Source organism: Synchiropus splendidus, chromosome 7 (genome assembly GCF_027744825.2).
Source record: "Synchiropus splendidus isolate RoL2022-P1 chromosome 7, RoL_Sspl_1.0, whole genome shotgun sequence".
Classification (NCBI taxonomy): Eukaryota; Metazoa; Chordata; class Actinopteri; order Syngnathiformes; family Callionymidae; genus Synchiropus; species Synchiropus splendidus.
In genome coordinates, this window is record NC_071340.1 from 16075386 (window position 1) to 16094531 (window position 19146).

General features: G+C 41.5%; 1 protein-coding gene across 4 annotated transcripts in view; it reads left to right on the forward strand.

Annotated features, from left to right (window-relative positions):
- The first annotated feature begins 83 nt into the window (after positions 1-83).
- Positions 84-19146, forward strand: part of kiaa0825 (KIAA0825 ortholog) — a 113689-nt gene continuing 94626 nt past the window's right edge. For all 4 annotated transcript variants that reach the window (XM_053871293.1, XM_053871294.1, XM_053871295.1 and 1 more), the window contains exons 1-6: positions 84-382; positions 4253-4405; positions 12378-12540; positions 12624-12818; positions 12895-13062; positions 13252-13576. In XM_053871293.1, coding sequence (XP_053727268.1) covers positions 4275-4405; positions 12378-12540; positions 12624-12818; positions 12895-13062; positions 13252-13576 — 982 coding nt within the window. In that variant the 5' untranslated portion in view covers positions 84-382; positions 4253-4274. The remainder of the gene's footprint in view (positions 383-4252; positions 4406-12377; positions 12541-12623; positions 12819-12894; positions 13063-13251; positions 13577-19146) is intronic.

Genomic DNA, 19146 nt, shown 5'->3' on the forward strand with positions numbered 1-19146 from the left:
TTCCCCCCTATTTTCAGTTGCAAATGGTCGTTCCCTTATGACGGAAGTGATCACGGAGCTCTTCCGGGTTGTTGCCACGGACGCTGGCTGTGACGGGATCAACAAAAAACAAGTGGCAGTGATTTAACAACGGAAATGTTCACACGTTGTCAAACACAAACTTCGTCCATGAACGCGTCAAGGAAAAAACAACGTAGCTAATCCTCCTTAATCGTTAAATCGACGTGATGGGTGTCCGGCGGCATAGATTCACACTCTTCGTTTTGTTAAGCTAACATACCGTATTAAAACAATGCTGAGGAAACAGCGTGTGCTGAAGATGCCTGGCAGATTTGACTGTCTTTGCCTGGAATTTAATCTCAGCTCGAAAAGATAAAAACAGGTAAGGCTTGCTGAATGGTGCGAATGATTCATGTGTATATTAAAATATAAACATGATGTAACTTTGTAAATGTTGACACATCATTGCGTAACAACTGGTTTCCCCTTTTGGTTTTACCCTTTCTATTATTGTTTTCTATCAATATAGCTTTTATGTAAAAACATATTTCAGCAAATATTTCTGTAATGTATTGTCCATTCCCCTCTCATCTGCAAATATATGTTTTATGTCACAACACCAACTTGTATGCATGTTAAATGCACAAGATTAAATTTGAAAATCACGTGTGCTGTTACTGTATGTATTGAACTGTCGGTTTGGCACCTATGTTGTTCCAACTCTGTCAATTGAAGTAGATCCAAAGAATGGTAAGATGATGTTCTTACATTAGTTGATTTCTTGTTCCAAGTCTTTATAACAATTATAACATAGGCCCTTGTGAGTTGTGACAAGCTACATGAAGTACTGGTGACTATCAGTGGTTCAGTTGAATTTAATGGTTAGTCAACTATAATAAAGTGGCTATGAGCCAGTTGTCAAGCAGTGTGTGACTATTATCTGGCATATGTGCCATAAGTGGCAAGCTTTATCAAACCATCAGCACCCCCACTGTGGACTGTGAAATCCCCACTATAAATAAAAATAATAGTTTGAAAACATTATAGCACCTTTCAGTATCTTGGTCCCAAAGACATTTGCATACATGGCAAAAGTATGAGAAAGTGAACAACAGAATATCTTCATGAACATGTGCGAATTTGTGTAGAGATGACGGTGGTTGAATAACGTACCAAAGAAGGAGCCAGAAAACCAGGATGGTATCACATAAACATTCATTTTAACCAGAACGTGTCGCGTTTTGGATCCCCTCAGACATGCCATTCCAAATTTTATGGGTCCTGGAACATGAGGCTTTGTCGCTGAGGTCAATGTACAGAACAAGGCCTTACAGGGCACGTTGTCAAGTGGCTACATGCTAATGCAAAACAGCAGTTTGGAGTAGTTCTGAAAACAAATGCTAAAGTCTTCTAGATAATTTCTACATGTCATAGACATGGAAGGGAACTATCTTTCTGTTTTGTATGCAGCATTCTTTGTAATGGAGGCAGATCTCTCAGAGCTCGGCTTGAATGAAGAGTGAAGCGCATTAATCAGATACCTGCACACTCAGAATGGGAGATTTGTTGTGTGCTATTCGCAAAATAAACAATATCCGTCCGGCCTTTTGCATGCAAGACTTCAAATATTTGACAGAAAGGCTGTACTTGTGGCACTGACAGTGACACGCGGCTCCCCTGTGGGCATGCATGATTTACCTCTCACTACTGTTCTGATCTTACAATTGGCACGTATTTAATTTATCATGTTTCCCCTGCATTACACTGTTAGGTGCACCCTTTAAAATAATGTTGACTTTAGCTTTGACATGCTCTAAGTGGCTTTAAAGCGGTGGCCTGGGGGATGTGCTGCTAAATATTTCAGGACAAACTCATTACTGTAAATGGGCCTGTGTGTGAGCCTTGTGCTCGAGTAGACAGGGAGCAGCAAGAAAGACAGGCCAGTGATGTGTGTGTGTGTGCATGCATGCGTGTCTTTCTCACTGTGATCTAATAGCAGCAGAGTCACAGTCTCACACAGGCGGTGTCTTCCGCCTGGCATTGTTGTCCTCCCTGCTCAAAGACTGTGTATGTGTGATGAGCTCATGACAAAGCAAAGGCAGCAAGACCATTTCACATTGCTTCGTGGCATCATGCACCTTGACATTCATTGTGGAGATGAGGACAAAGGTGTGGCGCCTTCTGTTTTCAGGACACAGTCGTCCATTCCAGATATTTTTAAACATACCCTTAAACAGAGAGATAACTCATAGATAAACCAGGGTGAGGAAGGTTCGCAAATTTGAGTGTGGTCCACACAAAAAGCCCATCTTTGGTTCAACATCGCTGGCCATCTTTGGGCTTTTATTCCCTTGACCCCCTCAGTATGTCTGTGGTGTGCTCCATGACTTGAGTTCCAGGGGGTAGAGAACACCTGGTTTAAGACTTCACCACAGGCTTTGAAATGAAAGAGTGGCTGCATTAGGCAGACTCCTTTGATATGGGAAATATGTGGGCACAATAAAAACTTTACTATGATGAGAATGATCTTGACACAGACAAAGTATATCGGCTGTTTCAAAGGACACTTTTTGACTGTAATTTAAAAGAATAATTTCAGAGGGGCCTACTAACCGCTGCAGAAATATACCTGTACTGTACGTTTTAAAGAGCAGTACTGAGTACGGATGATATGTACATATGTAAACAAGCTGTCACCTCAAGTCGGGCATCAGGGGACAGTCAAGGGTCAAACCTGCCTTCTCATGCTCTTCATAGCAACCTGTTTAGCTGCATTATGAAGGGACGATGGGGGAATGGAGAAGGAGCGGCAGAGAAATAACAAAGGACAAGCTTAACTGGGGATGCTGTCATGAGAGGAAAATAATATTTGTCCATCTGGACAGGCTGCCTTTGTGGAGCCTAAATGAATGTTGAGCTTCCTGTCTACACTGTCAGGGAGAGGGAGTGGCGTGGACTGCATGTAGCCTGAGAAGCGGAGCGTAGTGGAGGGAGCTGTTAAGGGTTTGACAGGGATTATTAAAATCAGAGCAGATGACGAGGAGGAGCCGAGAGCAGGAATGTGAGAAAACCAAATTGACACAGACACTCTCCATTACCTTCCACTTGACTCTTGCTGATGACAATGTTGATGCGAGACCCAGCAACGAATCACGGGAGTGAGATTGGCTGTTTGCAGCAGCGCCAAGTGCCACATTTTCAGGGGTTTGACTGAAAGCCTTGGTGGAGACTCGCAGAGATGAGCTGTTTATTTGAAGCCTCTACGCAAGAGTATCTCACCTCGTACTTCATTTAGGTGATATCCCTACGTTTGCTCACTGTGCTGTCAGTGGGTGGAAATGTAAGGATTTGTGGAGATGAATTTTGGCTAGAGGTCTCCTGAGGGAGAAGGGCTGGGATCATGTTTTAATTGTTTATCCAATTTTATTTCGCAATTGATTTGTCTTGTAAATATTTGGTTTATTATAGGTGTTTGTTGCTTATATAATAATTATTTATTTTTCACTTATTTGACTTCTTTTTTTGGCAAAACACACACTTTTTAAAACATGAATAATAAATTACAATAGGTTGGATGAAGTATGAAACATTTGCCATTCCATTTCAAATGTTATTGGTTGGTTTCATTTTGTGCCAGACTTTGATATTTGATGAGACTGTATATACACTATTGTGGGCAGCATCAGCATACATTTGAAGGCTAAAAAGTTCCATGAATGGTTTTTTTGGGCGTCAGCACTCTTAACTCCTTATTGCTCCTGTCATCAGGGTCTCAGCATCGCCCCATGTCGTCTTATCAGATGTCAAGCAGATGACTCCATGACCACTGCAGGGCTGATTTAGTAGTTTTTTGCCTTCTTCTGCCATCCTCTTTGTGAGTTATCAAGATAGCACACATTGGTTTGTGTTTTTCAAAGGGTTACAGTGAGAGTGGTCGTAAGTTGGCAGCCATCAAAATGCAATTTGGGAAGCTCGCGCAATTCCAGATTTACTGGGAGGGGCAAATGCAAATAGTTTATTTACTGCTTTCTATGTGAGAACCTGAAGTGTTATGGACTATAGAAATCCGCATTTAGCACATTGCAAACATTATTTTGGCTTAGTAAAGGAGCAAGCTCGACAATTGTGCAGGCAGCAAGTAGCAAACGGGGATCAATGCCTTTTCATGTCTTAAGAAGTGTACCTAACCGCAATAGTGTTGCATTATTATATCTGTTTTCCTGTGATTGACCATATCTCATTTCCTTTTCAGTTTCTTCAATATCTGATTTGCAATGGAGTGGCCGGGGGATTTTCCTGAAGACCATTCTTTTCTTGACCTGGTGGTCCCTGGCATATCGGCTGACTTCGACTTTGAAAATCTTCTCAGAGACACAGAGGATAAACTGAAGCTCAATGCCTCCAGGTCAGTCAGCAAATCCAAAAATTAAAAACAAAAATAAACTATATATATAGTAAACTATATAACTATAAACACCACTACACAGCCAACCATGTTGTCTTGTCATGTTGTCAGACAGATAGCACAAGTTTGAGATTTGGTTGTTTCAAATTCATTTGTACACAAGTTCTTGCAACATTCTCTCCAAATTTCTAGTGATGGTTCACAACTGTAATTAAGCCAGAGGTGCATTTCAGCATCCTGTGCAGCCTATAAATATTGATTCTAGAGAATACTTGTGTACCACTGGAAATATGGCTTCGCTATGTAGTTAGATTTGTGACCCGGTGACCTTACAATCCATTGCTAATGGGTTAGCTTATTAGTATCAGAAAACCTGTCTTCGCCGAGGAAAACATTCACTTAATTGGACACAGCTTTTGGACGTTCTCACCACCTTCTTTATCAATGGTACCATTACCCGCCACTTCCTCCAGTCTCCCTGGGGTTGATGAAAATAAAAAAAAATCTGCATTCACTGGAATAAAGACAAAAGTATGGTGAGGCTTGCTGACCTATGAAGACGGTGTTAATGATAACATCACCATAAACATCGAGGTTGCAGCTGCAGCAACCAACCTCCTGACTTCCATTTCTTTGGTGCTGTACTATAGCAATGCAACCGTACCAGGAGTCTACTGCACTGGACATAACTGATTTACATGTCATTTCCTACAGGTGCTAAAGCTACCTAACTATGGAGGGTATTATTTGCACATTTCTGCCAATATATTGTCACAAAATAAATGAATCATTTGGCATGTGATTCCGGTTCAAAGTGGAAACTCCATTTGTGTCTCACCTCTTGTATCATTGGTGGGGTTGTGAGACTAAGGGCGGGTGATGCAGGCCAGGCTAAATGTATCAAGTGAACAAAGCTTCACCCTCATTCAACTAGTGTCCGCCCCCCTCCCTACCTCACCATCCTCCTTCTTTCCTTCATTCTTTCTTCTAAATGGGAACATAATAATTGAAGATTCCACATCTTGGAACGAAAACCCATAGGTAGGTAATTCAAGGCTTATTACCGAAGGACGGGCCATTTTTGTGCTTTCTAAGCATTAAAGGGTTATTTTGTGTTCCTGCAGATGGGAGTGGGATAACCATTATGAGAACAAAGCATCCAGCTAATGGGGAATGGGGCTAAAATAAGGCAATCCTCCTGCCACCGTAGGGGAGCAGTGGTCAGCATCTCTGCCAGACAGACTGCAGCTATCATCTTCGCTGAGGCCTCTAGCTCCCGCCTTTTTCTCTCCAAGACACGTCGAGTTGTTCATGCCCCTGCACCCAGTATATATTGGTAGATTCAAAGACACAGTTAACTTATTACTTTTTCCCGATTTGTGTCATCATCTTATAACCTAATAAAGAAGTGACACCCATGCTTTTCTATTTTTCAGTTTCCCCTTATAGCCTTATAAATGTTCCCAAGCTACAGTGGAAATATAATTCTCTTTTTGCTCTCCTTCTTAGTAATTTGAAGCGTAGCTGTCATATCTATGTCTGAGTGTGTCATCTAGGCAAGACAGACAAAGACATATGCAGACGAACACACTGAGCTCCACCTTATCTTTACTGATCTATATCACTGAAGGACTTCACCACAATCACCTACATCTTCCACCCTTGTCTGTGACAAGCCCAAATAAAGATGCTATTGTTGGTGACCACGGAAATTCACGTCTAGATGTAGCAAAAAAGTTGAATAAATCCTACAATATATAGGTTCCACCATCCAGATGTGGAGTATGTCACATGAGGAACAGAACTATGATTTACTGTCACGACTGCAGTTAATAAATAAATAAAATAAATAAATAAACAACTATAGTAATATGAGTTATAATTTTCCTGTTCATTTACACTTAAAAATGTAAATAGTAAGTTGCAAAAAATAATTTCAATATGATAATTTTATCTTTACATAGTAAAGTATTTTTTTGTAATTGCAATGTAAACCTTTATTGAATATTTAGTTGACTGTTACTAAAATAGAGTGAACAGGCAACAACATCGGATGTTTGAATTTTTTTCCCCTCTTGGTAATAATCTTGGTAACAAGTTAAAAAAACAAATCCAGTTGTGAGAGATCTGCAGGAAAATCAAACTCCTTCAAACCCCTTTCTGCCTCTGCTGGGGTGGACTGCAGACAAGCGCTCACCCACAGATCCAGTCACTCAATACGTAATTGACTTATCTAGATTGGAGACAAATTTCGGAAGTGCTGTCGAGAAAAGTCGAGAGATAGTTAAATACGATCTGCCCACACCCGTGAAGGACTACCGCCTGTTTATGGGTCAAAGTGACTGGCCGCTCACAGTTCTCAGATGTCAGAGATTTGCCTCGGAGCTGCTACCTAATTGAAAGAGATTAAGATAGGCTGACAACGGAGCTGGCCTCACCAAATTGAAACGCTGTAATCCATTAGTTTTCATCAGATGGGACAGTGATGCAGTGCGAGGCCGGGCACCCACTGGGCCACCAGGAAATGACCTCTAATGAAGTGTCAGCACAGGCCATGAGCCCGTAGACAGGCCATAAGTTTCACACTGGAGCGATAAGTGGCTGTGACTAGTCACCTGACAATCTTGAATACTGCACAATTGCATTAAGATTTGCTGGGGTATTAAATGCCTTTTAATTCGGCATTTCACCATCACCATAAAGTCAACAGCCTGTCGCTGCACTGACTTCAGCATTAATGTTTTGGTTTTTTTTGCACGTGTGTTCAGTTAGCGTATCGGTAATATCAGTTCTCTGGTATCACAGTCTGGCCCGGTTGACTGGAGACTGAGAGTTTAGGGCACTAAGTGGGCGACATACCAGGCCAGGATGGGATCTGTTTTCATCCTGTTTAGCCAAGACCATTCATTCCTCTTTCCCCAGTAGAATGGGGCCCTTTGATCGAGGAGATATTTGGATCTTTGGCGGCTAGTTTGGCACCGAGCAGAGCAGAGGTTTATTTGAAAGGGATCCTTCTGCCTCCCCCTCTACCCAATATGTGGGGTAGTGCAGGGGAGCAGAGTGCGACAGACAGAAAGCCCCACAGCAGCCCACCCACACTAAATTAATTCTGACAAGGAACTTAAGATAACGTCGAAGCGCTGACTAATCGCAGGATTGGGTTGCTGTAAGTCAGGGAGCTGTGAAATGTGCCATCATATCTAATAAAAGACCTCCAGCGGCTTCCTTCCTCTCTCACTCACGGTGGGGTCGGTCAGGATAGCATGGATACGGTGTCGACTGCTTGGATCGGCTGGACAGAGAAACAATTACACGTCTCCCGGTGAAAGCTGAAGCAAAATGATTGACATGTTTGTCAAGAGGTAGTTTTCTGGGCCGCTTTCCTCATTCTCAGAGCTCCTTTGTCTCCTTCTGCTACTGTGGTTTTGCCATTACAGGTCCATCCATTGTCGTCCTTACTCAACAACGTGAAGTGTTTTATTCTCTGTGACCGGTAGTGTTTTCTGCACACTTATCCTTTCCCCTGCTCTCCTTCTCTTTATGTGCCTTGCCTGCCATCTGAGCTTCTGGCAGTGGAAGTCATCAGGTTGGGAGCTAATCCTGCCAAGTCGATTAGTAGCTGCAGGTAGCTTTCACGCTCACGGGCAAAAGGTCACCACATTGTAGAGAGCTAGATGGGCTTCTTGACACAAGCCATCCACGTTGACTCTATAACTTACAGCACAAGGCCCTATGAAGAGGTAATTGAAAGGCGAGAGTAAGGGAGGATAATTAGGTTTTTTGGATTGTGAAAGTGCAGCAGAACGGATGTCTGACGCTGCAGAAGGAAGAAAATTGTGTCGAATTTATTTTATAAGAGAAGCAGCTATCGTTATACGATCATGAAATAACAGAAAGCCTCATGGTGGCCAGTCACCTGTATTGAAAGAAAGATGCTTTAACCCTATCAACAAATACTGTGGAGGATTTGTTGGTTTTACATGTGATAAATACAATTTTTTCAATGTGTTAATGATTATGAATAAATGATAAATGATGGAGAGTCAGCCGATTTACATCAATGTGGATGTCTCTGCAGAGAAACCTTAAGACTTCAATATGAAGGGTCGCAGCAAAGACCACGCTTCCGTGAAGTCCTCTAGAATACAACAAGGCTACCTCACAGCACAAATACACCATTACACCCACTGGTGTTCATTCAACGTCACCGTCACTCACACGACTGGCCACTCTTCTGACGACTCAAGCGGTCGAATAACAGGGGAGTTTTGAAAGTGAGGTTGAACCTGCGGCCTGTCATGTATCCTCCTCTCTAACAGTCAAGTCTAACAGCACACAGTGAAACTGCATGGCATTAAGGTGCTGAAGTTGTAGCATCTTCTTCCTCCCTGACTAACATAATTCCCTGGCGATGTTCTCGCAGTCTGAACCCTGCAGCTTATACAACGACACGGCTAATATATTGAATTATACAGGCTAAAGCTCGTCATGCTGACAAAATATTGAGCCTTGTCACATCAAACCAATGAAATCAGAGGCGTTTTATTGACCATAAAGCGTCCAAATGTGCTGTTTTTGCCCAGATAGTTGATCTCCTGGAGGTCCAGAGACCAGAAGCAGCAGCTAAGACCGGCTGTGGTGTCGGAACTCCGCTAGTGAAAACAGTGCATTTTGAGCGCTTTAATGTCAATAAAATAAAAATTCGAGTTCAGATCATTGCAGAGTTTGTGTCAAGAGTCAGTCTCCATCATCCTGGAGCCCATTTTCAAAACTAGTTCAGAATGATCCTCCCGCATTTCTAAGCCAGCTGCACCACTGATCTTTCTACAGTGCAGACAGCACCACTGCACCCGTGACTTATAGACCTCTGCGGCTTATGCATAAACAAGACCGATTTTCCTTCTTAAATTTTGTGGGCGTGGCTAGTATTCCGGTGTGCTCTATAGTCTGGGATTTACAGTACAGTACATACGTGTACTTCTTCCACTATCTCATTTGAAAAAAAAAACCAGCATCGCTATTTATTGTTTAAGTGAGAGAAGTCATATAGTGAAGCCAAACAATCAGTCACTCTGTGTAACAACACATTGATAAATGGAGCGCAGACCTCTGTCAACCTGCTAATTTCCGCCCATATTGTGACTTTATTTTTACCCTATATAGTTGCTCATCATTTATTTGATCAGTCTAGCATTTCACATTTCGTTTCATATTTCAATGAGCTCCGTAGGACAGTAGTTTGACGAAGGACAAAGCGCCATTGCTGTCTCAGAGAGTGACGGAGCTCTCAATGAGTAGTGGATCCAGATAGTAATTTGGAACACCACCAAAATATTATCATCTGTGTTTGTCCCATTGTCAAATTTTCCTGAAATTTAATTGAGTGAGGAACACTGACCATCCCCTTACCTCCACAGCGGAGATCATAGTTGCAAAAATCACTCTACCGTGCTGTCAGTTTTTAAGTGAAAATATGTTGCACTTTAAATGGCTCCCCTTATGGCTCTATCCACTTTGGTTTAAAAACTCTGAATATCTGTCTGAACAGTTCAGCCACTTTGTTCAATGGCAGTCAATCTACACTTTTTGCTTTTAATGAACTTTTGAGAGGGGCTGGAAAGTGGGCCGCAGATGGAAGCCTATTTGAAACCTGCTGTCTATTTGGGGGCTTGGGTTGTTGCCCAGAATGGGAACTATAAACATACATGAACCTCCGTGCTACCGTTCAATCTATTTCTTCAGGGAAATGTTGCGGGAATAACTATATTGGTTACCTCATTCTATGGCCTTGAATTATAATGTCATGGCGATGATTGTTTTCTTTTGTGTAGCTGACATTAATTGTCGGTTCTTCTCCCTACTGAGAATGTTTGTTAATGGCATTAACAAAGTAAACAGACCATGGTGTCGATTAATTTAATACTCTACCCCTTCAGCTCTCAAAGCCCTGGTGGTTTCGCTAAAACCTTAACAACGACGAGTCCAACAGCTAAAGCTTTGGGCAGGCTTCAACTCATAAATTAAAAAAATCTGTTTCAATCTCTGGGAAATTCATCCCGACACGCACATGCAAGCACATTGACGCTGAAAAGAGAAGGAAGAGCGCATGATAAAATAGATTTGTCTCTGCAGAAAACATCTGAGAACATATCCACTTTCCAATCAGGTTTTTGTTCTTTTTCTGTCAGTATGTTTTTGCCCAGGAAATAAAGTGAGGCGCATCATCTGGTCTGACTTCAAGAAGACAGGGGAGAGAAAGGGAACGGTAGTTAAATAAAACGCGCATTAAACAGGGTTCAGTCGCAAACACGGCAGTTTGAAACTGTCTATAACATTTTATCCCCACCTAATTTCACCGGCGAAATGAAAGCGTGTCAGATTGAACGGTTAGTTAATGTGTTGCCATTGAAACACATCTGGGAGTGTTCATGGCCCAGCAGCAGGCAGGAGGTGCTTTATAGACCTGTGGTAGGGGATGAGCCGCCTGACAGGGATCCGCCAAGGGCTAAGGACAATCGGATCTTCAGTACATGCGGGCACTTTGTATGTGCAATTGTAGTATAGATTTAGAGAAAGAGAAAGAGTCACTCTTTAAAAAGACTCTTTTTAAAGAGTGAAACACTTTAGATGTGTAAAAGGTTTTGCTGTTTAGAGTGGATTTTAAGTTTTTGTATGTTCATTATAATTTTGAATTCAAATTCTTTTCATCTAATAATTTTTGTTCTCTGTTTAATGTATTGGCACACTTAATTAAACTCCTGTCTTTTTGGATGGACTTCATTTATGTCAAGAATTATACTGAAAGTATTCAATAATTTAAACTTTCCTTTTTGAAGATTATTGACTTTTGATCATTACCAGTCCTTATGTATATTTAGCAACAGTGTTGACCTGAAGGTCATCCTTCATCAGATAATTCTTTTTGACATTCATATTACCCTCCAAATGTATTCAGTTATATTTCAGATTACAAAAAGTACACAATTATAAATGTACATCACTACACCTCCAGTTGAAAACCTTCAGTATTCTGAAGCATGTGGCACCTTAAATAACACAGACAGTTTGAAAAGACGATTACAGGTATGTTTACATGCACCGCTCTCATTTTCTTACCAAACATATTGATCATAAACAAACATTGATCCTGTAATACTGCGTACGTTTCAAATTCAACACAATGCCACACAAAGGTCCTGGGATTCTCATTACATGTTCATGCAGGCGCACGCACGCACGCACACTGACACACAGTATCACTTACATTGGCAAATAAATACATGTTGATTTGCATGGAAATGACTAAACATGCCAAGACCAAAAGATGTCATTTCTAATCTGTCATATTATAGGCGAGTGGAATGGCTGCGGTCGGTTTAAATGAAAAGTGTGTGAAATCGTGTGTGTGTGTGTATGTGTGTTCCTGCTTGTTATGGATGACATACATGCTGTTATGTCTGATGCCAACTCTGTCCCTTCTTCACCCAGGATGAAATTACTTTTGTGCTGATGTTTTATCGAGGCTTTGTTTGACAATGAGGGAACAATGTGAGCTTCTGTTCAATGCCGTTTTTGTAGTGGAGACCACCTAGCCGGGACAGAGACCAGCGCATACTTAAGACCAAGTCCAAGACCGGAACTTTGAGCGCCTGAGAACAAGACCAATGAGAGTAGCGAGACCCATAGACCCATAGACCTAACTGAATACCAATTCAATTTTTATTTATTTTGAATAAGATGACTGTATTTTCTGTAGCATTAGTCTTGTTCATATGACTAATAGACTTTTTTTGTGTTTCTGTATTCTGTATTGGCATTGGTCTCGCTGTCTTGGATCAGGTGGTCTTGTTTACAACACTGGGCACTATGTTTCTCGCAAGATTCTTTTTTGTTTTGTCTAATAGATATTTGGGAAAAAAATCATGACATTCAATCTACTTTTTAATTGTCCGCCTTTCTCTTTTTCATGCAGCATTGAGCAGCAGCTTTTGGAGCTTCAGTCCAAACTCTGCGATTCACGGTCAGGAGAACGACCCCCCAGTCCTACTGAGTGTCTGCAGTGGTTCAGTCTCAGGAACAGCTTAAGACCTGTTGCCACCAAACCTCAAGATATCATGGATTTCTTACGAGCCATGGTAGTACTTGTTCTAGGTTTTTGTCACAGTCAAATGAAATCTGCTGTACAGTGGTTTTTAATGCATCCGTTTTTTGTCCCTAGTTACAATATTTGGGCTCGGAAGAAGATGGGAAAGAAAAACTGATTCTACAGCTTTTGTTGGATCTGTCAACCCAGTGTGGCATTTGCTTTCCTAATGGTCCTTCTAGTACTTTCTTGGCTTCAACTCTTCCTTCTCAGTTAGCGGCCTCATCCATGAACCTTGTACATACAGTCAAAGATGACTCATCTGTCGAGGTAGAGTGCTACAAACTAGTTCATAGATTTGCTTGTTCCTTTTAAGTATTAGTTATGATTTTCTTTATTACAAAAGATCCAGGAGACCTGGGATAATGTACGCCTCCTGTTACGGCGCCACCTGATGAACCAACTATCCACCACCCCCTGCCAAAGATCTTCCCCTTCCCTGTCTGAACGAGCCCACTGTCTGCAGCAGCTTTGCTTTCTCTATCCAGAGACTGAAGTTCTCGCACTTTATCAGGTACAGTTGAGTTCTGCAGACTGGCACAGAGATGGTTTGTAATCACTGTAACGAAAGTTATCAAGTGTAAAAACATCATCATTTATTATCTAAATCTGATGAATAGCAGAGACTGAAGGATGCAACTTTAAATCACCGAAACATTTGTTTGCTAACACGAATAGGTGCATTTCCATTATTCCTCTCCAGGAAATTCAGCGCCAATTGGTGTTGTCCACTCTCAGCGCTGTCATGAGTTCAAGCTCATGTGGCAATACAGGCTTCGACCGACTGTCTAAAGGATTTTCATCCATGGTTGGGATTCTGATTCAAGCCATCACAGAAGACCTCCATGTCCTTACTAGACTAGTGGAGCCGCACCGAACCCTGGCTTTCCTGAATGCTGTCTACTTCAGCACTTTAACACATGAACTGGCATCGTTGATTGAGAGAGAGTCAGAGACGGCCCTGAGAGACAACACCATGGTAGGAAGCAAGATGAAGAAGTACACGTCCATGTCCCGGGCAACAGTTGGTGAGCTTTTATTTATTTATATAGTTATTTTTCTTCATCATTTTTTAAGTCATCTTAATGTATGATGCATGTAGTTCAATAGCTTTTTGGTAAACTGTACTGCCTGTCAGAAATACTGTATTTTTTTGTTCTATATTTCCTGACATGATTGTCTTTTGTCTTCTCCCTTGATGTACTTGGTTTGCTTTTACCTCACCACTTTACCAAGTGCCTCGCTGACATCCTTTTTTCTAAACCAAGGCTTCTTGTGAATTGAGGTTTCAATACTATTTAAGAAGTGTTATAGCCCTGGAAGGTCAAAGCCACATCAAATATCTGTCTAATACGTACAGTAGCAAAGCCGGGGCTGATTCACATATTCACCTTGTATCAACGGTTGGAGTTGCTGTCCTGTCTTTGTCGTCTAGCGTGTATAGCTTTCTAGCCTTCTTAATAGAAATTCCATTTAATAAAATTGATTTTTATCCGTATAGGCTTAACAACATAGGAGAAGCTTAAAAAGCCCAGCGACCTTACTGTGCTGAAAAGAAATTGATTAAACCTAACCTCCCAGTTTCTTTTCAGTACACATCTTGCAGACATCGGAACATGTTTAAAATAATTTCAAAATGTGTTCTCGGTCACTAGAACGCATTTATTGGGTTTTCCGCACACGGCATAAGCGCAGCTGTTTATTTGTGCCAACGATTGGCAAGCACACATTACTTATGCTGTCTTTACTCAAGGAGAACTGAGGTTTACATATTTTATTCCATCACATATATAGATTCTGCTGTTCTGTCGGCACAGCTTTTCAGGTTCTGCCTGTAATGTGTTTAATACTTAATGCGTGAAGGTGCAGTTTTACATCGATGCTTTTGATAGGTAATTGTTGTCTCACACATTTTATTGATTGAAGTAGACAGTCTTGAAGTATAATTGTGCTTTCCATGATATCATGTTTTTGCACGATATAAATATCTTTTAGCAGATAGAATGGGACCACCGGAAGCATTGAGCTGCATACAAAGCCACTTTGCCTATGTATATTTACTTTGTTTGTTTCTCACTGCCATTTTCAGAACTTGCCCGGGGTAAGGATGCGCCATAAAAAAATGTGTGTGAGCCATTGTTTACTTTTTCAATAACAGTGCAGATGTCAGTTTCCCCGTGAACAGCGAGAAAGTGCTTTTACATCTGCCATTCTTAGATAAACATACCGCCAGCCTTGCCTCTTCTTTCTTCATCTCTCTCTTTCTGTCTCCCTCTCTGTTTTCTTACTTTCCTCCTCTTTAAACGTAAGATGAGAGGAGGCAGCCAAGATAATTGGCCATGCGTCAGTTGGGCTGTTTGATCACGTAACACGACGGAGGCTACACACCTACGTGCCGCTCAACAAACCGTCAAATGTAGCACCGGAGGCTGAACACAGCTCCAAAGGGAGCAGGGGACCTGTGCTGTGTAATGATGGTAAAATGGAGCAGTTTTGCCGAAGCTGGGTTTATTTGTGTGTGTGTCTCTATGTGTTTGAGAGTTTGACGATCATCAGCAGTTCAGCACTGAGGACTACATCAGGGGATTACATTTTTTCTTTCTTATTTGTATCCATAACCCCCCACCAGAGCCCACATATGTGTCACCTAAATGCCCATGGCTTCAGAAAAGCCAAAGTTTGAGCATTAGTGTATAATCCCCTTTCACACTTTGCACTCTGTAGCTTCATGCAACGCCCATAATTGTCAAAACAATTATAACAGTGGTAACAAAAAGTGTTTCTATTTTCTTGAGCATCCAAGGGCTCCTCAGATCTCTGCTCGCTTCCCTGCTGTGGTGTTGTTTATTCCTGCAATGGAAGCAGGCGGTAGGTATATTTTGATAAGAACCAAGCCTGGGAGACTCTGCTTGCCTCTCAGGGGAGCAGCACTGTCTGTAGCATCAGCCACTGTCAAACCAGTGAAGCATTTAACAGCATTCATGGCAAGACTTACCTCCTCCTTTAACCCCAGTGACTTAAAGGCAGTCTCTGGTATTGTACCCCGATAAACTGAACCCTCATTTTCTTTTCTGTGTCTTCTTTTTTTTTCATCGCCAGCCCACTTCCTTTCTTTTCTTTTCTTACCTTTTCCCATTTCTTGTAGTTTTCCAGGTGTAATGGGGTGAAAAGTGAGACTTGGGAGTAGGGTAGACGGCTTGGCTGGTCAGGAACAATACATGCTTTAGACCAAAGCAACACACCTCACTGAGTCTGATTGAAATTGGGTGGGCCAGAGCTGCACATGCATGTAACTGTACGGTCAGCTCAGAGTGGCCATAAATGACGGCAATCGTCTCTTCTCCTTTTTTTTAAAATTTTTATTAAGCCCTTTAACAAGCAAGATGAATATGTATATGGATGACGACAGGATGGTCAAGGCTTCCAGCTATGTCTTCCATTTTACCAGGTGGTTAAGTGCGGTACAACAAACAATGACCATTCTGCTTTTGTCCGACTGTATATTTGATCAAAAATCTTCCAGTGTAAGAGGAAAGCCAGCCACTCCCAAATCGAACTTTATTGAATGGATGACAATAGAAACATTCCTTTGGAGCTATTGGACTCCCATCTGTGATCCAACTGTCTTCACCAGGTTTGTTCCTAATGCCGTCCATGCGGCATGTCTGACTTTTACCGTAGTTCTGTGAGCCACAACTAAAGTAGTCTTGCGTTTCTGTCATTTTGTATGTTTTCTATCCGACTTGTCTATTGAAACACACAAGACAACTGTCCACTTCTATGTAGCATGTTGTGTTTACTGCTTGTCTCTATGGTGCTTCTTCGTCTGATCACGTGAGATTTCTAGCTTGGCGGATGAGTTTCTAGATTGATGGTGGGACAGAATCTCCGTGTGCGGTGTGTTGTGTTGAGATTTTTGAGGCAGACCAGAGTCATTACAGTCAATGCCAGGTTTTCATGTGTGGCTTTTCTACCAGATAAAAAAATATGTATCTGGGAAGATTCAAAAATGTCTTGTGTGTCCACCTCTTTGGGTGCACCAACTTCAGAAAGAGAATATGACTAAGGGAAGGAATTGAGTAGTTGAGTTTGATGCCTCCTCTCCGTGTTGCCCAATATTACAATGAGTAGGTTGAGTAGGTACAATGAGTGGTTGGAAATAAAACCAAATTTGTTCAGTCCATTGCAAAGTCATTCGCTTTACACATGCATTTTTAATTACATCTAAGTGTGAGTCACACACACGCGGCTGCCAACTTGCTTCTTAGATATAAAGGCCCAATTAAAGGCTTACTTAGAAAATTGTGTGATCATGTGTCATATAATATCTTCCACATTAAAAACAGCACCATTAAATTTCCATATGCTATCAGTAATTTGCATGGGAAGTACATGTTTTGGTCGACTTCAAAAGCTTTCTTTCACGTTTGTCTTCATGCACACAGAATTCCTTCCCTAACAATAGACCGTGGGGGTGAAACCGGGGTTGAAAAATTTTGTTCAAACACTTTGCAACCCCGTTCTGATAGCACTGATTTGAATACCGCTTTCACTAATTTCCCTGTATGATGCTGGCTGCAGGTCCCTATAGATAAAAAAGAGCATGTATTGCTGGCACATTCCCCCAAAATGCACCCCCCCGTCACCCTTCCTGGCTCTTTGAACTCATTCTTAGTCTAAGAACAGCAGTCTATTCAGTGGGGAAAGAGGTTCTGTAAGACATGGGTAAGATAGGCTGAGGTACTGACTGGTATTGGAGGTGCTTGTGGGGATTGAGGCTACTTGGGAATGGCGTTTGTTAATATTTAATAAGAGCTGCTCCTCACTAGATCATATCCGTGCCTCAGTTTATACACACTGTCAGCCAGGGACGTGCACTCGCATGCTGCCGTGTAATTATGGGATAGGTAGAGAGGCTGTGTGAGTTCAGTCTCTCCAATTTATGGATGACACTTCTTTATGCTGGTCTTCTCTTATTTTTCTCAGCAATAAGATGCATTTTCTATATATACATGTACTGTATATGGTTTATGTGACTCATGGTCTATTGTGTTTCTTATTGAATTTCTGATTCTATTTCATTTGAGTGGACACAATGGCTTTTATAAATCACACTTGAAAAGCTTAAGGATTCAGGGATATCAACATTTTCCTCGCACCTCTGTCCAGTATTTTGCTATGAAGTGTCACCTTCATTTGCAGACGGTATGAGAACAATAATAGGAGGAAGGGCAATGCATAAGTACAATCCGTCAACATAAGTCAATACCGCTATGGAAGCAATTTTGTTATTGGCCTTCATAGTTGTAGCCCCGTATTACATTGTATAAAATACCAAGGCCAACTCTCACAAACAAAAATCGAGCACTCCTTTCTGTCACTTTTCCTGGTTGGAGTGTGTGTTGTGTTAGGACCATGAGAGACCAGATCTATGGTTTTGTTTCTGTGCGTTTGTGAGCGCCAGCAAGTGTAGTGGTTGTCCCAGCAGGAGGGCCTCCATAAAAAGGCTGTCTGGGTGTGCAGTGGGCTGTGACTGACATGCAGGACCCCAGCTGACACGGGTCCTTGTGGTTGGTCTTCGGTGGCTTATGTACTATACACTCCCATTTATGCATAGACACAAGGTTAAATAACTAGATTGTTTTGATTGCATACCACTGATACAGAACAGAAAATAACCTGTTTATTTTGGCTGTTTTTGCTGCAATGCTCCCTGTTATGACTCCCAAGTGTTGGGGGTAAACAAATACATGAGCAAGACCAAGGGTCTCCAAGAGTCAATTTGAAAACAGTGATGCACCCTCGTGCCTGGTGGTGAAAGTTGTCTTCAGATATACATGTACCACCAACATAAACATCATCTTCTGTGATGCAGTACTTAACCTATTAGATTTTTTCTTTCACATTCATCTGTGTCAACATGTTTTTGCCCAAAACTCTTTCTTCACGAAGAGATGGCACCAGGAAAAAGGAATGCGTCTTGATATGAATTCAAGGTTTTGGTTTACCCTTAAGTTTGTTAGTTGTTACATGTTTTTTTGGGGGATTTTCGGGACTTTCCCAGTCAGATTGATGGAGTGCTTCAATATTTGTGCCAGAGTCCAGCGCACAACCTTCATTTTGTTTCAGCGCATGACTGTAGAATGTGTGAAAATGAAAACTGCGTTTTTGTTTATTGTTGCCGTGTCTCTGTGTCCGCAGGTATGTACTGTATGCACCAGTGATGGCATGATGTGGCTTTTTTTGTGCTCAGTACATGGCACTGTTGGCTTAAGTGGTTGTTAAAACCCAAAGATTTTAGAGCAGTGAGTTCCATCTAGTGGGCTCTAGTGGGCTCTGAAAATGAGGACACTGTTTCATGAAGCCTCATAACCCTGTCACTAGTATGCACCATTACTCACATTAATGGCATCTATATTTGTGCAAAAAAAAACAACAACACTATTTCAAAGTTTTATCTGCAAATCACTTTTGAAGCTCAAATTCTTCACATGAACATTGTATTTTATCATGTGATCATGCGATCAAATACAATGTTGCGACTCCAATGGGGAGTGATACAATTTACACCTCACAAAGAAAGAAAAGAGAAAATGAG